Genomic DNA, 25983 nt, shown 5'->3' on the forward strand with positions numbered 1-25983 from the left:
ACCTGAACCCAGGTTAGATTTCAACTCGGGAATAAAGTTGTGCTTTAACTTTTGAAAGCAAATTGTGACAAAAAAACATGACTAGGTCAACTTTTTAACTCAATGGGACTCTTCAATCATTCATAACACTGAAAAATGACTAAAATAGTTTCTTCTCCATTAAAGCATGATAATAGAGCAAATTTATGATACATACAAGGAATAAATGTATGATTCAGCATTAAGATAAATCAAGTTGATGAACTGAGGACTAAGGGCCATTTAATAAAGCTGACTGTAAATTACTTATTACCGGTGACCTGTGCTAAGAAATGTAGATGAATAGCCCCTAAGAACAAACCACAGTGATATATGACTAATTTATACCATCCAGGTAGGTTTTCATAAAGCTGTTAAACTTTACACATGAGTGAAACATGTTCTTAGATGATAAATGAGTTAGATAGGGATATATTACTAAGCACAACAGTCTCTAATCATAAGGGCTACTAAAGTCATTTGAAAATTTCTAAAACCTTTCTATTGAAACACCAACCTCATGTTTTGTAAAAATACAGTAAAATTATGGAACAGTTTTGAGTACCTATGCGTTTAAAAAAAAAATTTTATTCACCTCAATATGATGAGGACTTTGTACAATTAAAGGAGAATGAAACCCTTGAAACCAGCTGAATCCATATCAAATAGAATAATCAAAGAAACATATTGTTGAAAGTTTGAGGAAGATTGAATGAATAATAAGAAAGTTATGAGCATTTGAATATTGAGATCACTAATGCCATGTAGATCCTCCCATTGGCAATGCGACCAAGATCTGTGATGTCACACACGTACAACTCCCTCATTACTTTAGTACTTATTTCACTTATATTCTCACTTTTATAGAGTCTATCACAAGGTGAGGTGTTCTCTTTATGAGAGGACAAGTACAGAGGTTTCACAACATTATATCATTGATGAATCGTTTGGCATATGATTAGAATGAGCAAAAAGATATGTTTTTGGGTATATTTTCAGTGTCCAAAAGGGGAGAGTTGTTCATCTGTGACATCATAGATCTTGGTCGCATTGCCAATGGGAGGATCTCCATAGCATTAGTGATCTCGACATTCAAATGCTCATAACTCTTCTATTGCTAGTCCTATTTTACTCAAACTTTTGTTGATCTTATTCTTTGATTTTTCTGCTTTCACAAAAGCTAACTTGCTCCAAGAGTTTCATTCTCCTTTAAATTGCTCATAATATCAGTTACTTGTTCACTGCAAACTTCTTACTGTTTTTATTACACCATGATAACTACATTAAAATGTAGCAAAGAATAAGTAGAAAGTATTTTCCATGTGGGTGTTTGTGAAAGTTTTCATATTACAAAGGACTGATGATCTATTATGGAAATGAATAAACCACTATCAAAGTTTATAAAATGATAACGGTTTCATTTCAACTTACACAGCAAGAATTCTAATCTAATAAGATCAAATATCAGTTTCAGCTTATGAATATAAAAAAGATTGAGAATGATAATAAGCACCAAATAATGGTTTTCCAAATGTCCTAATCAACCTTACTTTGAGATCATATTGACCGAATTCAAATAAAAATGAACAAATTATGGTCGGTTACCTATATCACATTATTTAAACGTACAAGAAATTTTGATCATGCACATTAACTTACGATGTGGAAATGCAATTAAATTTAGATTTTATCACACAAAATACACTGGACTTGTGTTATTGAGGTAAGAAACTAAGAATGTACCTCTGTAGGAATAAAAGGAATGAGGAAAACGTGACGGATTAAGATCAAAAGAAGAAGAAGAATGATAAGAAGGAGAATACAGAGAAGAATAGTGACAGTTATTAGGCAAAGTCATGGATAAATAGAAGAAGAGTGACTCCTAAAAAGACAAAATAATAATACTATTATTTTGAAGTTATATTTTATTTTCATATCAATAATGCCAAGTCATTTTTTTCCTTTGCTGTCATTAATAAGCTGGTTTCCCTAATTTGACTTCCAGTTGTACATGAGACTTACCTGATATCAGGTGAGGGAGCCCTTGAACTATTGCTGCTACTCTCGCTATCTATTAAAAAAAGGTGAATATTGGAATTAAAGTGATTCAATATTAGTTACAATGTAATCCTGAATTACGCACAATATTTTAATTACTTTGGACTGATGCAAATTCTTTATTACAGCTATAATTATCAAAGTCATCATTATCATTGATTACTAATATTATCATTAATATGTTGACAACAGCTATTATTATAATCACTTTACTTATTATCATTTGAATCAATAATATCATTTTTTCTCACCTCTATTAGGATGATTAAAAAGGCCATCTAATTCTAGATCTTCTCCCTCTCTATCTTTCATCATATGTTGTAGTAATGTCTGTTGTACAAAGCTATTCTGTTCTTCTTGATGTAACTTTGCTGTCAACTCTTTGACTTGAGACTCCTTCTGTGCAGCACTCAAACCCTGTAATCAATTCAAATCATTCAACTCAAAATAAAAGAAGGGCTTTTCATCAAATGGAAACAACCTCAACTAAACCAACAGGTGTACAATTACCAAATAATGTTATCCATTTAATTAACCCACCCCTATCTGATAAATCCATAGACACTGTAAAAAAATTTGTTTTTACCTCACTCCATTTAACAATTGAATTCATTCCTTGTAATCTTATGTAACTACATTCTTGAAATTTTACTTGACATCCTAACTGTATAAATACCAATGACTCTGTTTATAATTTTCAGGCTGATGATGAGGTGCGACACCTCGAAACATGTTCCGTTTATTAGAATGTTATGTTCTATTCTTTATTTTTGTCTTCAATTCAATGGAATCCTTCGTAATGGTTGTGCATTGTTACCATGGTAGTTACCATTGATAGTAAAGATAACATAATGATAACTTTCATACAATGGTACAAAGCATGTGAGAGAGTTATAACATTCTACTACCAGACCAAGAATATATCACAGACCTCACATCAATAATATTCAAATAATGACCTCTTTGACCTTGTGACCCCAGGGGGGCGTTTCATGAAAGGACTTGTCGGACGTTGTCGGACGTTTTATCCGACAAGTCCCATTTTATCCGACAGTTACCATAGTAACAGTACCTCTCAGCCAATCAACATCAGAGAAAGATGTCAGATCTGACAACTTGTCGGATGAAAATGTTGATGAAACGCTCCCCAGATCTACTCAGATCATATCCCCTAATACATGAGCTAAGTTTGAATGATTTATCACTCAAAGGTGCCTTTTTTTTAATAATTATCGCAAGAAAAAGATATTTCCAGGAGTATGAAATTTTAACTTTGACTTCATGACCACAAAGGAGAGATAAATGGGAACGCCTGAATGGCAACCAAATCTATTTGAAATGGAGAAAAAAATATATATGATTCTAAAATAGGAGCATGGCATACTCACCTTGCTGATAGCTAGGTTAATGAAATGCTCCAGCATGTATTTAGCCTCTCTCAAGGAGCATTGTTCAACTACAGCAGCTGCATCAACAGCATCTATCTCCTCCTGTAAGGAAAAAGGAATTAAAAGCCTGGGATTGAGTCTAATATTGTGAAATACACAAATACAAATCTGGCGCAAATATTCACTACTGAATGATACGCGCCGTAAAAGTTACAAACAACAATAAACAAATCAACCAGAGAGCTAATTTCACTGAAGAATTCAATCAATTACAAAACCTGTTACAAGGCCCTTGACAACCTGTTAAGAACTTATACCCCTTTTATAAACCCAATAAAACCTATCCTCCAATTAGCCGCCTAAGAGTAATGCGGATAATTCAATAAAAATTGCGTTCACAAACTCCGAAAATTATCCGCATTATTTTTACGAGCGCCCGTCCTGAAAAAGGCGGATAATCGTCATGACAACTGGACACGCCCCCTCCGATGCGGTTGTGTTGGAAAAGGGTGACCTTGTGACCGCACCATGGCAATTATCCGCATTATTTGGAAATACGTTCATAAACTCAAAATCTTGTCCCGATGCCGCTATTATGCGGATAATAGCAGCATCAGAATAATGCGGATAACTCTTGTCCTCCTCTGATTTTACGACCAAATTATGTTGCTATTAGCCGCATAATTGGGTTTTATTGGGTTTATGAAAGGGGTATTATTGTCTTGACAATCCAGTGTGCTCCTCTTTAGTTACACAAGGACATTTTGCAAAAGATAAAAAAAATTGACATTAATGGATTGCCATAGTTGAGGTTAATCAGATCAGTCATATAACCCTTTGTAAAACGGTGAAATGCTCTTTGATTGGTCAAAAATCTACTTCTGACTAAATCAATTATGATACTAATCCATTTTTATATTGCGCATATCACTATGCGCAAAGGCTACGCAATGGGCCGTATGCATAAAAACAAGCAATTGCTTGTGCTAGCCTTTTGCTTGAATCGGTATGCACACAATCAAGCAATTGCTTATAAGCAAAAGCTTTTGCTTACAAGCACAAACAATTGCATACCACTCGTAAGCAAATGCTTACCAAACAAGCAATTGCTTAAAACCGTATGCATAAAACAAACCTTTTACTTGTCTTGATAAGCAATTGCTTGCTTTACGGCAATTTTTGTCCATCGATCTACACAGAAACCCCCCTGATGCTCTGCGCTGTTTTCCCCCTATTTGCGTAATAAAAAAATACAGCTGCCAGGTCGGGCACGAAGCGTCGTCGTCCTACTGTGCGATGTTCGCACAACCGTAACGATCCTTTGTCCAACACATAAGCAATTGCTTAGGCAGTGCAAGCAAAAGGTTTCAGCACAAGCAAAAGCTTGTGCATACGAATTTAAGCAATTGCTTGAACTTGCCCTTTTGCTTGACCAGCTCTTGCTTTTGCTTAAAGCATTTGCTTATAAGCAATTGCTTGTCTTTATGCATACGGCCCAATGTCTCCGTCAGGCAAACTAGCTAGAAATGCTGCAAATATGTAACCTGCTACAGATTACCAAAGTGATGACGTCACAATTTTTTTTTTTGGCATTTCGGCATGTTTGATACCTTATTCTGGTAGAGCATGATGATAGGCCCCCACTTCCAAAATTTGGTGAGAATCGGTCCAAGGGGGCCTGAGATACATGTATGGCATCATGAATACATAATTAGCCCCATTGAAGTCAATGTATCATTGGCCTTGTTCCTAACTTTTAGAACCAGGCCAATAATGCATTGACTTCAATGGGGCTAATTATGTATTCATGAGGTCATATCTTTGGGCCCCGCGGACCGATTCCCACCATATTTGGGTTGTGGGAGTTTTTCATCATGCTCTACCAGAATATGGTATAAAAAATGCTGAAAAGCAAAAAGTGAAAATTAATGATGTCACACTTCGGTACTCTATTTGTATCTAGATTTGGACTTGTCAAATCATCATAATGAAAATGGAAATTTTTCTAACCAATATGAAATTAATATGCCATAATATTCTACCATAAAGATGTAAAATAATTGGTCAATGGTAAATAATGCATATATTGACTGAGTAGTGATTAAACATGAACATTTAGATAATGAGGAAAACAATAAATGAAAGAATATTTAATACGATTAAGAAACAGCAAAATAATGCAGTAAGCAAAATTTACAAGGTACATTTTATCAATACATAGAGTTCAATGTACAGGACTGAAATCCAAGGACAAGACCAGGCTAAATGATTACATCACTATAAATACTTTTCCATGAAAAAAAAATAGTCATCTATTGACATATTGTTGCCTTATGAAATATTTCCCGGTCTCATTCAAGGAGCTTCCTCCAAGGCCAAGGCCAGGGCCTAAGACCAAGGCCAAGGCCAGCGCCTAAGACCAAGTCTCACTATTGTTCTCAAGACTGGTGTCAATGAGGACTATGCTTGTAGAGTGTAAAACATACATACAATATTTACTATACATATGTACATATTATGTAAAAATAAGGACTATAAGCTCAAGGTGATATCAATTCAAACAGAAGATGATTTTCCTTCTTTCCTGAATTGATAAAGATATTAAGAGATTTGTGAGTTATCCACTGACACACATAGTAAAACTGAAAAAAATGATCACAAGTCTCGGGAGTCTAAAGAAAAGCTGGGACAACTTATTTCAATCAAACAGAGAAAAGAAATGTACATTAATATACAACAACAAAAGACAATGAATCTGTTGACAAATGTTTACATACCCATGAACCATCCTTTGTTATGAAGCAAAAACAAGGAATAAATAACTTTATGACCATATCAGAACTTTATTATTGGGCAATTGAAAAGCTGTTAAATATATATGTGTAACATGGTAAATGCAGTTTGACCTCCATTCCACAATGAGTAAAACTGCTGTAAGACCATTTAACTTGCTTGATCTTTCTTAATGAACTTCCAATAATCTCTTAGGTCTCATATGATTCCTAACCAATATTTTAATGGTCTTCGTGGTCTCCATGGGCTCCAAAACTTTTTGAAATAGTTCAAAATAGTCTTTCAGCTGACTTGCAGGATATAGTCTTTCAGTGGTCTTTCAGCATTCATTGATTCATTGACTTTCAAAGGTCTCATCTTTAGACCGTCTCAGTTTATTTGTTTGTGTTTTTTTTTCGGAGGGGGGAATCACTGTAGGACTAGTCTAAGTTCAGAAAGACATGAAGGAAAGTACATGTATCTGTTTGTATTTCAAAATTCTTTCAGGCGATTTTTTGAGCCATTCGACAAAGACCACAAATTTCAGTGATCTTGGAGAGATCTGAACTTCAGACCTTGCCAATTCGTGGTCTTTCATTGTCATTTAAAGGTTCCCCATTCTATATGAAATGGGAAACTTAGTATATATGTATCGTGTTTAATAAGTATCAGTCTAAATGTATCTATTAATTCATCTATCCATTCATCCATCCATTCATTCCTTCCTTCATCCATGGTGCCATGATTCAATCAATTCCTGCTATATCTGAATGTTTTGAAGAAAAAAAAGAGACTGCAACTACACTGTACCCAAAGGGACTTTCCCCATTTGACATGGAATTGTGCTTATTTATAGAAAATAACCTTCAAATTGTCATGAAAAAAAAAATCACATAATAAATTTGGACTGAAGATCATATCACATGAGCAAATATGTCAACCCCCCCCCCCCCTCTCTCTCTCTCTCTCTCCTTACTGTCTATCTTACCTTTCCCTCCATGACTTCCATGATCCCACTTTGACATTCTGTAATCTGTTCCTGTACGTACTCTATGTTATCATTTAATCCATCTATCTGTTCACCTAAATCTTTTAGGATACTAGGATCATTGTTGCCTGTCTTCAAAGCTTCATCTCTCTTAGTCAGGTACTTCTCAACCTTCTTGCTTAGTTTGTGTCTGTGATGGATAAACCGTTCCATATCTCGTTCCATGAAGGACAGTGTTTGCCGTCTTGCTATGATATCTGTGATCTACAAAGAAAACACAACTTATAATTCAATTCAATTTCCATATCACGTACCTCTCTTGTACATGTACAGTCGTTTCCTCTCTTGTACATGTACAGTCGTTTCCATGACCTTAGTGAAAAATACATCTGAGCTTCAAACCTTAGGTTAACATAATCCTTAAAAGTGATTCTGAATCACAAACTTTATCACAACACCCACTCTCACATTATATTTTTCTAAAACCTACAATTATTAACTTCTTTTATGCTGAATTTCACTTAGTAGCAGATTTCTTCTGTTCCAAAAGATTCAATATTCAATATTGGGATGGTTACCTGGGTCCCGTAACACAAAGGATAGTACTTAATCGCATGCTTGATTTTCATGATTGATTTTACAATGTAGTCAATGAAATCAATCGCTAAAAAATATTCTACGATCATTGCTAAACTTGGTGTTTTTTACGGGCCCCTGGTTACTGTTTTGTGAAATCAAGCAAACTTTAAAATGGCATTATGTATCTTTAATTTTAAAAATCCACATGCTCTTTTGATATTTGTTTTGAGATTTGACCTTCAATTAATTTGTGTTTGAGTTTTACAAATAATATGTCACAGCCACGTTGTGCAGCAGCAGCTCAAGACCCAAGCACCCCTGGCCATTATAAATTCAACCAAAATATATTTCTTTTTTTTATTGTAAAGGAGTATGCATCAAGATGTAGTGTGGTAGGTCCATACTGGTCCAAACTGTTCACATCGGACCAGTAGATACCCAGTTTATCAATTTTGTTATTTTTACGGGTCCGAACCTTAAATTTACTGGTCCCCAAAATAGAGAAAAACCTATAAAAAAAGGACCAAGTTTATTTTGCTGTCTTTTATTCCCCCCCCCCTAAAAGAAAAAAAAAATACAATGAAACAGAGAGCCATTTTAAATATGCCAGAGCCATTTTCATAATTTACCAAAAGAGGAGAAAATATTTGTATCAGTTTTTCCGGCTAATTCTGAAAAGTTACTTGCCCGACAGCAATTTTTACTGGTTTGGGACTGTCGGACCAGTGCCTAGTGCGGTAGCGGATTCACTGTCTTCTAGAGCTCACTGAGTATGGTACCTCTATTAGAGCTAACTCCATTCTCTATCATGGAATGTGAAAGCAATAGAAGGTATTTTCAGTTAGAACATACAAAATATGTTCATGATCTGATAAATACAAGAAAGGTCCTAGGAAGGTTTGACTTGGAAGAAAGTATTGTGGAAGTGGTAAAGAGAAGTGTGTTGAGATGGATGGGTCATGTGTTGGGGAGGGTAGATGATGACCCTGTGAAAAGAGCTTATGGTCAGGAAGTGGATGGCATTAAAGGTATGGCAAGACCAAATATTACATGGAAAGATGTGGTAAAGAAGGAAAGTAATATGGTAGGTCTGAATGAGAAGGATGGTCAAGACAGAAATAAGAGGAGTGTGATTATGGCATGAGAGTCAGCAAAACCTTTATAAGAATGGACATGGTAGCTGAAATAAATACCTTTCTCTCCATCACATTCCACTTCTGTTTGGCCGTTTTTGATGAGTATTCACTTGTTCCTTTCCTCTCATGTTTGGCAGGTCGGCCGGTGTCAACCTTCGCCTTTCCTCTCCTGCTAAGTGACCTTTGACCTCCTGTAGCTGTCTCTGTTTGGACTGTAGAGGGCTTCTTCACAGGCCTAGACACTCTTCCAGCGACCTTGTCCGACATTGGTTTCTGATTCTTACGCAGCATCTCAAGCTGAAATGATAGAGGGTAATAATAAGGGCATGTCCATTCTCCTTGATAGCAAGTTTCTAAATTACACCGCAGAAAGGACATAGGATGTACATGTAGGGCACAAGAATTTCCAAAGGCCAATGCATTGAGGCCATGTAGTCAATAGAGCATTCCATGTATTCTAGGGATAGTGATTTTCCGTTTAAAAAAATTGCCTTTTCCGTTTCAGAAAATCTCAAATTCCGTTTCAGCATGTCAGAAAACGGAAATTCCATTTCCCCATAGACTTTGTATACACGGAAAAGTGACAATTCCGTTTACACATTGAAAAGCAATATCACAACACTCGCGCTGGTCAAAATTTGTATCTGCCTCTGTACCAAAAACGCAATAGAATCCGTTCTAATCGGATCTATGCGGATACACAAAGTATTTTGACAAACACATTTTAAAAGAATACAACCTCACCTTTCACATTATTAGCATTATTTTACAGTTAAATGAAATTTCATCGATAATTTTGGGGCTTTTTGGACATCGTTATCCGCAGTCAACGACTTTCGCCAATCCGCCATTTTGGATTTTTTAAGACCTCAATATCGTGCTGTTACATCTTCGAATGTAGAGGGCAACAACACACGACCCTGTTGATCGACCGATGTATGCATGTAAAGCCCAACCCGGCGCCCACCCGGCCGGCCGGGTACGGGCGCGGGGTACGATTGAGTGTGATGATATCGAGTGCAGTCACGATGTGTGAATTGTCATGATTGTAGCGCCGTGAGATCATGTTTTCTGGGGTTTTGTGGCCATTTGATATTCATATTTTGTTGAAATTTTGGAAGAATTTCTGTTGCTGTTCTGTGTATTTTGAGGAAAAATACGTTTTCCTTGATTGATATTGATATTCCTTGATATTTTAATTAAAAAAAGTGGAAATGTTTTGCTTGCTCGCTTCACAACTTTTTAATACATTTTACCCGATCTGCCTTATCTTGCTCCTTCAAAATCGACTCAATAGGCTAAACCATTGCCACTGAAAGACATGAATCCTTTCCTGTTTGTCCTGCCAAGCACATAATTAAACTTGAAGGATTCAATAACCCCTTGAAAATAGGATTCATGTCTTTTATAGGTACCATAACATAATTTGTTTCACATAATAAAAGGATTTGAATAATTGCAAATTCTCCCAATTAATAATGTAAATCTTCTTACTTCGGTTGAAAAAAGTCTTCTTTTCTTACTTATGAAGGAAAATTCACAGGTAAAAGAAGGTTAAATGAAAAACAAAATAATTCAGGTAAATAGATAAATTTGTAAATGAAATTTGACAGCATAATTTGAAAATTATGGAAATATAATGAAAAGATTAAGAGGAAGTCTGCTGATTGGCAAAAAGTGTAATCATCAAATTTCTAATTTCTGCCATTTTGGCGCAAGCCTCTTTTTGAACCCCCGACAAAAACGTCCCATGTTCGCTCAAGCATGAACAAAATATATTATTTTAAATTGCATTTCAAAGATAAGATATCAAAGCATCTATTAACATCAAAATATAGATATGATAATTTGAAACAAATTTTTTAGAGACTTCAAAACTGTCCCGTTTTTTTTATATGCACTGTAGTTTCTTTCTTTGTCTCTCTGTCTCACTCACCTGTTCATGTTTTCTCTTAAGTATAAGTTCCCTCTGTTTAGCTGAAGCTTCCAATGTTTTAATCTGTGTTTCTTTCTTCCTAGATTCTTTCTTTAATCTTTGTATCTCTCTACTTGATAGCTGATCTTTATTACGACCCTTCTGTTGTTCTTCTCGGATTTGTTTCATCAGCTTCACCTATTAAAAGACAAACATCATGGTTGATTAAGACTCTTTAATTTTGTTCTTAAACTAGATCCTATATTTTACTCTCCTGTGCAATGCTACAATCACGCCAATGAAACTGACTCCAAACCGACTGATGATATGTCATTGTAATAGGTTTAATCAGTCCTGATGATATGTCATTGTAATAGGTTTGATCACTCCTGATGATGTCATTGTAATAGGTTTGATCAGTCCTGATGATATGTCATTGTAATAGGTTTGATCAGTCCTGATGATATGTCATTGTAATAGGTTTGATCAGTCCTGATGATATGTCATTGTAATAGGTTTAATCAGTCCTGATGATATGTCATTGTAATAGGTTGGATCAGTCCTGATGATATGTCATTGTAATAGGTTTGATCAGTCCTGGTGATATGTCATTGTAATAGGTTTGATCAGTCCTGATGATATGTCATTGTAATAGGTTTGATCAGTCCTGATGATATGTCATTGTAATAGGTTTGATCAGTCCTGATGATATGTCATTGTAATAGGTTTGATCAGTCCTGATGATATGTCATTGTAATAGGTTTGATCAGTCCTGATGATATGTCATTGTAATAGGTTTGATCAGTCCTGATGATATGTCATTGTAATAGGTTTGATCAGTCCTGATGATATGTCATTGTAATAGGTTTGATCAGTCCTGATGATATATCATTGTGATAGGTTTGATCAGTCCTGATGATATGTCATTGTAATAGGTTTGATCAGTCCTGATGATATGTCATTGTAATAGGTTTGATCAGTCCTGATGATATGTCATTGTAATAGGTTTGATCAGTCCTGGTGATATGTCATTGTAATAGGTTTGATCAGTCCTGATGATATGTCATTGTAATAGGTTTGATCAGTCCTGATGATATGTCATTGTAATAGGTCTGATCAGTCCTGATGATATGTCATTGTAATAGGTCTGATCAGTCCTGATAATATGTCATTGTAATAGGTTTGATCAGTCCTGATGATATGTCATTGTAATAGGTCTGATCAGTCCTGATAATATGTCATTGTAATAGGTTTGATCAGTCCTGATGATATGTCATTGTAATATGTTTGATCAGTCCTGATGATATGTCATTGTAATAGGTTTGATCAGTCCTGATGATATGTCATTGTAATAGGTTTGATCAGTCCTGATGATATGCCATTGTAATAGGTTTGATCAGTCCTGATGATGCCATTGTAATAGGTTTGATCAGTCCTGATGATATGTCATTGTAATAGGTTTGATCAGTCCTGATGATATGTCATTGTAATAGGTTTGATCGGTCCTGATGACATGTCATTGTAATAGGTTTGATCAGTCCTGATGATATGTCATTGTAATAGGTTTGATCAGTCCTGATGATATGTCATTGTAATAGGTTTGATCAGTCCTGATGATATGTCATTGTAATAGGTTTGATCAGTCCTGATGATATGTCATTGTAATAGGTTTGATCAGTCCTGATGATATGTCATTGTAATAGGTTTGATCAGTCCTGATGATATGTCATTGTAATAGGTTTGATCAGTCCTGATGATATGTCATTGTAATAGGTTTGATCAGTCCTGATGATATGTCATTGTAATAGGTTTGATCAGTCCTGATGATATGTCATTGTAATAGGTTTGATCAGTCCTGATGATATGTCATTGTAATAGGTTTGATCAGTCCTGATGATATGTCATTGTAATAGGTTTGATCAGTCCTGATGATATGTCATTGTAATAGGTTTGATCAGTCCTGATGATATATCATTGTGATAGGTTTGATCAGTCCTGATGATATGTCATTGTAATAGGTTTGATCAGTCCTGATGATATGTCATTGTAATAGGTTTGATCAGTCCTGATGATATGTCATTGTAATAGGTTTGATCAGTCCTGGTGATATGTCATTGTAATAGGTTTGATCAGTCCTGATGATATGTCATTGTAATAGGTTTGATCAGTCCTGATGATATGTCATTGTAATAGGTCTGATCAGTCCTGATGATATGTCATTGTAATAGGTCTGATCAGTCCTGATAATATGTCATTGTAATAGGTTTGATCAGTCCTGATGATATGTCATTGTAATAGGTCTGATCAGTCCTGATAATATGTCATTGTAATAGGTTTGATCAGTCCTGATGATATGTCATTGTAATATGTTTGATCAGTCCTGATGATATGTCATTGTAATAGGTTTGATCAGTCCTGATGATATGTCATTGTAATAGGTTTGATCAGTCCTGATGATATGCCATTGTAATAGGTTTGATCAGTCCTGATGATGCCATTGTAATAGGTTTGATCAGTCCTGATGATATGTCATTGTAATAGGTTTGATCAGTCCTGATGATATGTCATTGTAATAGGTTTGATCGGTCCTGATGACATGTCATTGTAATAAGTTTGATCAGTCCTGATGATATGTCATTGTAATAGGTTTGATCAGTCCTGATGATATGTCATTGTAATAGGTTTGATCAGTCCTGATTATTTGTCATTGTAATAGGTTTGATCAGTCCTGATGATGTGTCATTGTAATAGGTTTGATCAGTCCTGATGATATATCATTGTAATAGGTTTGATCAGTCCTGATGATATGTCATTGTAATAGGTTTGATCAGTCCTGATGATATGTCATTGTAATAGGTTTGATCAGTCCTGATGATGCCATTGTAATAGGTTTGATCAGTCCTGATGATATGTCATTGTAATAGGTTTGATCAGTCCTGATGATATGTCATTGTAATAGGTTTGATCAGTCCTGATGATATGTCATTGTAATAGGTTTGATCAGTCCTGATGATATGTCATTGTAATAGGTTTGATCAGTCCTGATGATATGTCATTGTAATAGGCTTGATCAGTCCTGATGATATGTCATTGTAATAGGTTTGATCAGTCCTGATGATATGTCATTGTAATAGGTTTGATCAGTCCTGATGATATGTCATTGTAATAGGTTTGATCAGTCCTGATGATATGTCATTGTAATAGGCTTGATCAGTCCTGATGATATGTCATTGTAATAGGTTTGATCAGTCCTGATGATATGTCATTGTAATAGGTTTAATCAGTCCTGATGATATGTCATTGTAATAAGTTTGATCAGTCCTGATGATATGTCATTGTAATAGGTTTGATCAGTCCTGGTGATTTGTCATTGTAATAGGTTTGATCAGTCCTGATGATATGTCATTGTAATAGGTTTTATCAGTCCTGATGATGCCATTGTAATAGGTTTGATCAGTCCTGATGATATGTCATTGTAATAGGTTTGATCAGTCTTGATGATATGTCATTGTAATAGGTTTGATCAGTCCTGGTGATATGTCATTGTAATAGGTTTGATCAGTCCTGATGATATGTCATTGTAATAGGTTTGATCAGTCCTGATGATATATCATTGTAATAGGTTTGATCAGTCCTGATGATGCCATTGTAATAGGTTTGATCAGTCCTGATGATGCCATTGTAATAGGTTTGATCAGTCCTGATGATTTGTCATTGTAATAGGCTTGATCAGTCCTGATGATATGTCATTGTAATAGGTTTGATCAGTCCTGATGTTATGTCATTGTAATAGGTTTGATCAGTCCTGATGATATGTCATTGTAATAGGTTTGATCAGTCCTGATGATATGTCATTGTAATAGGTTTGATCAGTCCTGGTGATTTGTCATTGTAATAGGTTTGATCAGTCCTGATGATATGTCATTGTAATAGGTTTGATCAGTCCTGATGATGCCATTGTAATAGGTTTGATCAGTCCTGATGATATGTCATTGTAATAGGTTTGATCAGTCCTGATGATATGTCATTGTAATAGGTTTGATCAGTCCTGGTGATATGTCATTGTAATAGGTTTGATCAGTCCTGATGATATGTCATTGTAATAGGTTTGATCAGTCCTGATGATATATCATTGTAATAGGTTTGATCAGTCCTGATGATATGTCATTGTAATAGGTTTGATCAGTCCTGATGATATGTCATTGTAATAGGTTTGATCAGTCCTGATGATGCCATTGTAATAGGTTTGATCAGTCCTGATGATATGTCATTGTAATAGGTTTGATCAGTCCTGATGATATGTCATTGTAATAGGTTTGATCAGTCCTGATGATATGTCATTGTAATAGGTTTGATCAGTCCTGATGACATGTCATTGTAATAGGTTTGATCGGTCCTGATGATATGTCATTGTAATAGGTTTGATCAGTCCTGATGATATGTCATTGTAATAGGTTTGATCAGTCCTGATGATATGTCATTGTAATAGGTTTGATCAGTCCTGATGATATGTCATTGTAATAGGTTTGATCAGTCCTGATGATATGTCATTGTAATAGGTTTGATCAGTCCTGATGATATGTCATTGTAATAGGTTTGATCAGTCATGATGATATGTCATTGTAATAGGTTTGATCAGTCCTGATGATATGTCATTGTAATAGGTTGGATCAGTCTAGAGAAGGTTTCAGCAGTATGACTGAGACACTGATTTCTCAGAAGGCAGTTGTAATCGGATTTTGTGTTTTTCAGTCTAGCTACAATATGTAACATGTGAGTTTCATGTATTTTATATTCCTACCATGCCTTGGCTGGTAAAACAATACTGTCCCTAATATATAACCTTGTGGGATCTCTTACCTTTGTTTCTTTCATTTTAGAGACCTCATCTTTGAGCCCTCTCATCTGTTTTTCAAACTGTGACTTGCTCTTTAAAATCTTGTTATGTTCCTTCTGAGCCTTAGTGAGTCTATCTTTCTCCTCTGAAAGTTTCTTCAGTTTTATCTCAAATTCCTTGCGGATCTTTTCAGCTTTGTCTTTTGTCCTTGATTCAGCCATTGATCCTAGGGTTAAAGGTCAAATGTAATCAAAGATAAAGCTAAATAACTTGAAATTTAGACATAAATGGGAGGTACACAATGGGGTTCAGCAGTACAAATAGAAAGGAAAACTAGAGATCATGGTACATTTTATAAATGTTATGAATCTTTTGCTTACAGCTCTCTGATATGTCTCTACCTATTTGTTCTCTACATCTTGTATGGGTTAAAAGCCTTGGTCAGTAAATAATACTGTCCCTAGTATATAACCTTGATGGATGTCTTAACTTTGCACCCTTCATTATAAAAAAAACTCTCTTTTCTTTTCTCTCTCTCTCTGTTTACACATGTCATTCAATGAAATACCTAACAGTCATATTGGAAATATCTCAATCTGCACCCAAGAATGCCATTTTGTGTACATTATTAACTGGAAGAAAGGTATTGCTTTAAGTGAAGAGGCCACCTTGTTCTATGAGAACTCACCCAGGTTTTCCAAGACTTTATCTCTTTCACTTTCTGTTTCTTTGATCTTATTGAGTAAAGAGCCTAGTTTCTCTTCATATTGCATCTTCATAGTGTGAAGTCTCTTTTGACTTAACTCCAGTTCTTCTATTAGCCTTTGTTTGATGGTGATTTCACAAGCAATCTCAGCAAGGTTCTCCTGTAGTTGCGCATTCTCTGGTAAAAAAAAAAGATAAACAAAAGAAAGTGGTTATAACAATCTGGATATTTGTAAGGTGCTTTAGACATACTAGCTGTACTGTATGTATCAAAGCAATTATAACCCTCATCATCAAATTTAAGTGTTTAACTACCCAGCATGCCTTATAGAAAGATTCCAAAACACCTTTTTAGAAAATGGTATCAACATAATTTTTTTTTATCAAAATAGCGTAATAATACACACAACACAGAAGACAAAATTCTGTGAAAAATATAAAAAAGTATTTAACAAGACTAATATGCATAAAGATTCGCTATAAATATCTCAATTAAATGTGAAGGGGAGACGTAATGGTCTTGTGGTTATTACTCTCATCTTTCAATCTGAGGGACGTGGGTTTGATTCCAAGCCATATCCTGTTTTCCTTCAGGAAGAAATTCACCCATTGTACTGCACTCAAGAAACTCCTTGAATGCTTGAGCGCCTAGGTAGCCCAGCTAAGGCCGGGGTAATAATAATAGAAGGGCCCTCTCAAACTGAAGTAGCTACCCTGAGTAAACATGTTATTATGAAGCACTGGCAAAAATGAAAATTTCTCTGCTTTTCATTTCAATTTTGAAAAAGCTTAGTTTTTCTTGGATCTACGTTTCACATAAAGACATACTGTACTTCCACTCCTGGGGCCCGTTTCATAAAGGACTTGCAACTGTTGTAACTTTGCCATTATGGCAACTACCATGGAAACAGGGCTCAGCAGCCAATTACAATCAAGGTTTCCATGGTAGTTGCCATAATGGCAAAGTTACAACAGTAGCAAGTCCTTTATGATACGGGCCCCTGGTGAGTGTTTCATAAAGTTGTTCGTAAAGTCACGCACAACTGGAATATGATCTTAGGTCCTAACTCAAATACAAAGGGATATATCACTTGGCATGAGAAAGGGTTACCAGTCGTGCATAAAGTCATTTGTATCTTACAAACAGCTTTATGAAACACCCACCTGGTTCAATGGGTTTCGTAATACTAACCTTCTTCATCTGTTTCTGAATCACTGCTACTACTACTGTCTTTCTCATCATCATCTTCATCATCGGAATCCTCTTCTTCTTTCTCTTCATCTTCATCTTTTGTTCCTTCCATCTCATGATCCTGAACTGATTCATGGCTTTCGTCTGTAATCTCTTCACATGACTCCATGTCCTTTTCACTACCCCTGTCAAGAAATAAAGTTCAATCGGAATTGCTAATGTTGGAAAGTGTTCCGCTGAATAAAACTTGAATGAAAGTTTCCTTTCTCAAATGCAAAGGTTGTCCATAAGATTTAATCAATCAAATCAACTGAAATCTTAAGAATTGTTTATCAAATAAAAGGATATGATTTCAACTATCAAAATTTGAACGATCAGGCCATGATCAACAAAGGTTTATAGATTATGCTTCAGTGGAAATGAAAATGAAACAATCATATCTCATCGGTCAACAAGTAAGAGCAATATGGCCAATATTATTGTGTTTTTTTTGTTTTTTTTTCTAAGAGAGTATTGAAAGCACTTTCAAGTGATGTCTCCAAAATTACCAAATAAAAACTCAGTATTTTGTAGAAATTTGATAATAAAGGGCAAATTGCCCCAAATTCCAAATTTGGTTACAGGAACGGCAATATGGAACATGCCCTTATTCCATCCCAAAAACAGCGTGAAAATATATGCTGTAGAATGTGAAATTTAGACTGGTATCATTTTTGCAATCGATAGTATCATATTGCCCTTTTACTTGCCTAACCACAATCTGCAAGAATTAACACAATTCAATGGTGAAGAATAGAATTGTCTGTATTTAAGAGAGACAGAGAGGGTAATTTGTAAACCTAAATTCATTCTTCACCAGTAAGAACAGAGTTTCATTTATTGGACAATAAATCAAATCAATACTAGATTAGGAATAGACCTAGTTAACTTACCCATGTGAATGTCTTCTCTTTTCAACTTGTCTTATCTTTTCTTGATCAACTTCTATTTGTTTCTTAGCATCCGAGAGAACAGAAGAAACCCTCACGTCAACATCACCATGAAATTCATTCTCAAATCTGTAGGGCAGATTCACACAAAAAAACCCTTCTACTACTGATAATATTTCTAATATATTTTGATTTATCCAGAGATTTATTCCTTAAATTATGAAACTGCTCAATTGCAAGGACTTTTACTATCTGATAGCCCAGCTTAATTCAACCTGTTTTACTGCCTTCTACAGTAATGAAGATGAACACCATGAAGCACAAAGGTTTATATACAATCATGTCTAAACCAGTAGATGGGAATGGAAGAATTATCCATGGTAGTTACCCGTTTCCTTCTCCCTCCCTCCCCCCTACCATGTATGTCCTTTTCTTTCATTCTCTCTCTCTCTTTCTTTCTTTCTTTCTCTCTCTTCCACTGACTAATTCCAAGGCAATGATGGGTTCCTAAAAATGTGTTCCGGCATCAATTGCTCCGCTCTAAATTCCAAACACTAATCAAATGACCAACTTCGACCTTGGGTTTAACACTATACATGTACCCTATCCTAAACCAAACCGTACCTATCATAAAACCCTATCTTAGACAAAATTAAGCCTGGAGCAATTGCCGCAAGAGCAAATGTTGTTTCACCCAATGGAGTACTCCTCGAACATGTATTGACCCCCGTCTCTCTATCTCCTCCTCCAATGACATACTCACATAGGTGCAGTAAAGATGGCAGAGCTTGGTCTAAGTGATACATGGGAAGGACTCATTACTGATCCTCTAGAATTGACCCTGACTGGTGAATCAACATTCTTCCTTCTTAGAGCAGAGTTCATACTCTCACTCTCAACCAACTTGGCCCTGTCAAGAAATAGATACAGTGGTATCATTAAATGTATGAAAACTAGTTCAGTGATATAGCTATGAAAACAACACCAAGGGCATATTTACAAGTCCTCCATTTCCCCCCCCCCCCCCCGCCACAACAATGAATGTCAGACATCAAGACTAGCAAAGAAATCACTCCAACATTCATGACAACTCTTGATTGTTCATCATATTATTTTCTGATGTACTTAACATTTCTTCTTTGTCTTTTTAGAAACCCCTGAAATTGGTACCTGTGTCACATGCTCAATCTTTCTTCTCTCTGACTGAATATACAATTCTCCCTATGGGCAATTCCAAAGGTTGGTGGACATGAGCTCAATGTGTCTTTGTACATATAGCCCATCTGAACCGTAACGTGAGTAACCACTTTATCTGCACCCCTAGTAAAAACCATGTGTTCTTTATTTTTTGAATTATATACAAATTTGTCTCCCTAATATACTTCTTTGAAATGGATATAATCAACTTTCATAAAAGCCTTGCATGAGGACACTGTTCACTTATGTCCACTTTTCATTTTATGCATGTCCAAATCATGTAACATGAGTAACCGACACATTTCAAAGATTTGCCAGGAGCAGAATGAAATTTCCAAAGTTTTGTTTTTATACAAAGGATAGTCAGACTGCGTACTATGTTGTGATAAAGAGATAATAATAATAATGGAGTTACAGCTCCAAGTATGAGTCAAGGTGTCTCCAAATGTAACGTGAGTAACCGTGGAATAGCCCCTATAGAAAATAACCTGGATGTAGCACAGCATGAATTAGCCATTCACTTTATGCATTCAACTAGAAATTCTACTACCAAACAAATTCCGGTCTGCTCGTACCGTAAGTAGGGCTAATCCAGTCGCATCTACTTTTGCACTGCATTCTCAATCGCTTCTCACATATTGAGAAGGAATCATCATAAAACTTATACTTGTGTCATCCCTATTGCTGTTCTTAACTTCAAGCTACAGGAAATCACTTTGTCACACAAGTAAACAGCATGAGATACAAACAGGAACTTTGAATTAATATGAAAAGTGAAATAAGCTCGGAAACAGTAATGGAAATAAACTTGAATTATTTTTATACAAAAGCCCCTGTCATTGCCAAATATCAGGTACAGGAAACATGATGAGAAATACAAACAGAAATGGGTTGAATGAAATAGGTTCACATATATTACAGTCTCGAAGCAACACGCAGTATTAAACAGTCTTGCTGAGTTAATAATCATAATAATATAGGATTTGTATAGCGCACGTATCCACCTTGCTAGGTGCTCAAGGCGCTCCTATATTACCCCGGCTAAGCAAGTCTACCGATTCCTGTGTGCACAGCTTTTTGAGTTCATCAGACATAGTGAACAAAAATTGCACAGAAAATACACTTGTACAGGAGACGAATAAATCTTAATAATAGCAATAACTTCTTTAATACTGTAAAATTTGAATAAATTGGTGTTTTATTAAACTGTCTTAATTTGGCATGCCTGTTATGATTGAATTTTCGCTACCCCAAATAGGAACAAAAATCTCATAATGCGCGAGACGAGATAATTTTCACTCCGTCGGGTCGTCATCACCACTTCCGGTTCAGAGTCATGCTCGCGCGAGGTTCGCAATACTGAGTTTTCCACCACGCTGAAATCGATGCCAATCAGCGTAATATGTACAGATTATAATACTTTTTATTTAATTTGGTCAGTTTTGATTCTATTTGAATTATAAATACAAATAAAAAATATATTTCACGTGAAAATAATTTTTATTCATGATTTTATTTGGTTATTAAAAAATTAAACAAAAAATTAATATCTTAAAATTTTGCATTTAGCGACCGGCCTGCCATCACGATCGTATTCGACTAGACGCTAAATATATACAGCATTCATTCCGTTCAATTTTTCGTCGACCACAAAATGGATAAAAAAAATCTTAACTGACAGAAGAATACCGTGCAATGGAAAGCGTCGGGCAGAATTAGTGACTTTAGCAGAAAAGGCCGTTAAACTGTATCGTGAAAGAGAGGGTTGTGATCACGAACTTTCCGAGCGAAAGCGACGTTGTGTTGTTGTGCATGACGGTACTGTTGATCTGAATGGCAAAACAGTGCATTGGACTTCCGAACAGGAAGTTGTAATACCGAAAAGCTATCCCATAATGCAATGCGCGTTACAGGGATTTTCCAGGATCTCGGCGAAATCGCTATTTGGGGTAGCGAGAATTGCCCAAATTGAGAAAAAATATTGATAATAAAAATATTGAAACACAAATGGAAATAGAATAGAAAAATTTCTTAGTTAAAATGAATAAATCTTACCTCAATTCTTCTACCTCTTTGATGTATCCTGTCATCATTAACATTGTTTCATCATCTCCATCAGTACCACCTATAATCAAACATCAAAAATAGTCTAGTCATAAGTCATGTAATCTAGAGATTAGAACATCAGACTTGTGATTGTAAGGTTGTGAGTTTAATTCCAGCTCAGCCATCATTCTGTCATCTATAAGAGCAGCCACTTTGAGTTTGACTGATTAACTTAGACGAAAAATGTTTCCTATGTAATATACCAACTTGGCTTTGATGCAGCATTAACCATAACAAGACTGGGGGGCTGATTCAGCCCCCCCCCCTCAACATTTTTTGCGATAATTCCGCCGTGTGAAATTTTTTGACCGCGTCACTCACTGACTTTTTACTTTCAAGTCTCACGCAACTTTTGAGACCAAAATTGTGACCCCCAGGTACGCAATTCCGAAATTACACAACATTTCGTAAGTGCATGCAGACCCAAAATTACCAAAAAACATGAATTTATGTACAAATCCAATGCAAATAGTGTTTTTAGCCAAAATTCATAAATGTGTCATTATTTTTCCTTTTACTGCTAAAAATCAATTAATTTTATCTTTTTTTATGGTCAAAATAAAGTCCCTGACAATTCCATTGAAAAAACAATAAAAAACATAAAAGTCGAAAAACAAAGAAATACATAAGAAATTTTGAAAAAAATAGAATACATAAGAAAATAAATGTGATGTTGAAATTTTTGAAAAATAAATTTGATCAGATGCCTATCTAGAGTATGTGAAACAAAAATTTGCATTTTAGGGGCAATATTTTATTAGAGCAAACTTATGATTTTACGCATAAATTAGCATAATTAATGAGCAATGAGATTTTTCACAGAATTTGATATTACAGTTTTGAAGATAATGCCATGGGTAACGCTCATGCCAATTTTCGTCGCGATTGCGCGATTGATGGCCGAGATCATCCCCCCCAGTTATGCCAGCTATGTAATTAAAGAATGAACATGCAGAGATACACTAAGAAAGTAAGTGTCAAGAATGCAAGATCGGTAAAGAAATAAAACAAGCAGAGATACAGAAAAAAAGATAATCTAAGACTGTCAGCAACATACATGTAGGCAAAGAAAGAAACATGCATATACATTACAAATTTGAGTCTAAGAATGCTAGATATATAATAAGTAAAGAAAGGAACATGCAGAGATACATTACAAACATTCACCTAAGTCTGTAGACATGGTGTAACGAGACCGATCTGAAAAGGACCAACCCACAAGACGAGAGAAGGAATGTAAAGAACAGTTCAGTAAGGATACAGAATGAGAGAGAGAGATAAAAGGAAATAATCACAGAAGGTACATTGAGTGTGAAATCATCAAACCAAAAAACATAGTTCACCATTGATCATAATAGCAGACAACACAGAAACAATTGTGACATTCCACCTCAAAAACCAAAATGAGTTGACAAGTATTGGTTCTTTGTAATTTACAGAGAAAAGCAGTTTTGTCTTCAAAAATACAATTATTTAAAGTTCACGTTATTTGATAAAGTATTAGGTATTGACCAGTATAATGTTAAACCAAAAAAAAGAAAAGTGTCCTTGTAATCAAATTTTTTCTCAACTGCTAGCAGCTCAAACAAAAATGCTACATGTAGATAGTGAGTTCAAACAGAATCCAATGAATTAAAATTCTTCTTCATTAAATCAAGTTCTTATGTGGGTTAAATGTAGATTAATTTTAACAAGCTAAATGTATATATCATTTTGAAGTTTAAAATCTGCTTTGTTAAACTATAAAACAGTCTCAAAATCAATTCTGAGCTGCTTATGGTTAAATTTGAGGTGGAAAGACAAGATTGATGAAGTGTAAAGTAGATCTTAAAGAGAAATATAATTTTTTTATGACATGCGAACAAGAGAGATTGAGATTTGGAAATCATTTTCCATGCACTAGAAATTGCAGGCCTGCCAACAATTGAAAATGAAAAAAGAAGTCTTAAAATCGCGTGGCTGGAATGTTTCTGCTCCCTGTCAGGTGTGTCTCCCTAATTTTTTTTTTTTTAATTCAGACATGTTTGGGGCATTTTTTTTAATTATTATTAATTAATCATTGAGAAAATACAAGTGTTGAAAATCTATGTTACTCTTACACCCATACACAAACCAATATGGTTGATTTGTTTTTTATCTTTAATACATAAAAGGAATAATAATAACGCAGTTCTTGTATATAGCGCATATCACATTATGTCATAACGTCCCTATGCGCTTCAAAAGGACTTGGATATTATTACCCTGGCTTTAGCCCCGCAGCCTTTTACAGCGCGCTGGCATTTCAAGGAATAAATTCCTGCCAGGTACCCATTCATCTCACCTGGGTTGAGTGCAGCACAACGTGGATGAATTCCTTGCTGAAGGAAATGACGCCATGGCTGGGAAAAACGGAGTGCTCCTCTTTTTGGTTGATAAAAAATCTAAAAACCGGGTAACTCCTGGAAAAAAGGAGTACAGTAGTTGGCAGGCCTGGAATTGTTGCACTTCTTGACAAAATATTGTCAATTCATTTTTATCTTAGATACATTTTACATCATGAGTAAAATAACATAAATATACTTTGAAGAAGAGGGTTAATGTAACTGACCTGTAGAAGCTGACATGCCATATCTAGCTTGCTCTGCAACCAATAAAGCAATCCTAGCCGTCAGACCATCAATGGTTTCTTGTAAAGCTTTAATTCGCTGACGGAGATTACTATTCTCCATCTGAAGCATTGTGTTCTCATGAAAAAGATCATTGATCTCTTCAACTCCATCAGAGTTCACCGACCTCTTACCCTAACAAAATGAAGTAAAAATCATATTTTTACTATTTATTTATTTATTTCAAATATTTAAAAGAAGGGTAGCCCAGTCAGCATCAAGCTGGTTTTCGTTGGGGCCCTTCGTAAAAAATATCAAACATGGTGACATATTCAAATATAAACAAAGAATATAGTATAGCATAAATACAAATATTACATATCAAATAATAAAATAATCATAGTTAACTATGGAAAATAACAAAATAAATGAAATATGATACTGCACAAATGTTACCTAAAAGTAAATGAAAATTGTATATACACAATGAAAAGAGATAAGATGTATACAAAGTGAAAAGAAAGAATAGATTCCACCATTAGGCCCTATTACATATCACCATTTCCCGTTTATATTGCTTAATGTCTTCTATGAATCGGAGGTGTTCGGGTAATTCATTCCAATGCATTGAGCCCGTGACAAAAAATGATTTCTGGTAGAAGGTTGTACGAGCATATGGCACCCTGATTATCATCCTATTTGTGCTCCTTGTTGTTCAAGAGGATACTTATTCTGTATGAATAAACTTATCACAAAGCACCTGAGGACCAGCTATGTGACCTATCAGACATTTACACAAGAAAAACTCATAGTTAGCCTTGAACAATATCTATTATGAGTTCAATGACCTTTCAACAGAACCACCATGCACAATATAACTCATACAACTTTCATTCTTTTGTGTAAGTGTGCCTTGCAATAAAATAATTCTACATGAACTACACAATACATTACACAAGTTTGAATTTAAAAATATCATGAAGATTACTGCATACAATGAGAAACAAATGCACTCTACAGATTCTTATGCCCATAAATCTGACCTGTTTGTATTCATTCAGTTCATCTTGTAGTCGTTTAATCTCTGTTCTGAGTAGAGCTAACTGACGACTTGTCTTGTCCTGGTTAGCAATGACTGCATTCTTGATATTTCTTGCTCGGTTGGCGTATCGCAACGTGTTCAAGGTCTCCATGAAGTCAGGATCAGATGGACTCACACAGGCTATCATCAATGTACGGCTAAGAAACAAACACACACACAGGCTATCATCAATGTACGGCTAAGAAACAAACACACACACAGGCTATCATCAATGTACGGCTAAGAAACAAACACACATCACCAATATCATGTCAAATATACAATGAAGTTTAAGATCTCAGGACCCTGATAGGTTGTGATCAATGAATCATTATCAGCTGGTATATTAAATGTCTACATTTATTCTGAATTAGAATGAAAAATACGAGCCATCATCACTGAATAGCTGGGAGATAACACAGACATACCTACAACCAGTAGTATACGGTAATGGTAGCTCGAGCTAAAGACGGGGTAATAATAGCAGCACTTTG

The 25983-nt window shown here is 35.3% G+C and overlaps 1 protein-coding gene across 2 annotated transcripts in view; it reads right to left on the reverse strand.

Annotated features, from left to right (window-relative positions):
• Positions 1-25983, reverse strand: part of LOC129263620 (kinesin-like protein KIF21A) — a 34418-nt gene that overhangs the window by 311 nt on the left and 8124 nt on the right. For both annotated transcript variants that reach the window (XM_064100636.1, XM_064100637.1), the window contains 14 exons: positions 25452-25647; positions 24411-24603; positions 21770-21839; positions 19281-19427; positions 18521-18646; positions 17589-17773; positions 16380-16574; positions 15715-15917; positions 10876-11052; positions 8997-9236; positions 7225-7488; positions 3465-3566; positions 2328-2493; positions 2041-2089 (listed from right to left, as the gene is read on the reverse strand). In XM_064100636.1, coding sequence (XP_063956706.1) covers positions 2041-2089; positions 2328-2493; positions 3465-3566; positions 7225-7488; positions 8997-9236; positions 10876-11052; positions 15715-15917; positions 16380-16574; positions 17589-17773; positions 18521-18646; positions 19281-19427; positions 21770-21839; positions 24411-24603; positions 25452-25647 — 2313 coding nt within the window. The remainder of the gene's footprint in view (positions 1-2040; positions 2090-2327; positions 2494-3464; positions 3567-7224; positions 7489-8996; positions 9237-10875; positions 11053-15714; positions 15918-16379; positions 16575-17588; positions 17774-18520; positions 18647-19280; positions 19428-21769; positions 21840-24410; positions 24604-25451; positions 25648-25983) is intronic.

Source organism: Lytechinus pictus, chromosome 6, assembly GCF_037042905.1.
Source record: "Lytechinus pictus isolate F3 Inbred chromosome 6, Lp3.0, whole genome shotgun sequence".
NCBI classification, from domain to species: Eukaryota; Metazoa; Echinodermata; class Echinoidea; order Temnopleuroida; family Toxopneustidae; genus Lytechinus; species Lytechinus pictus.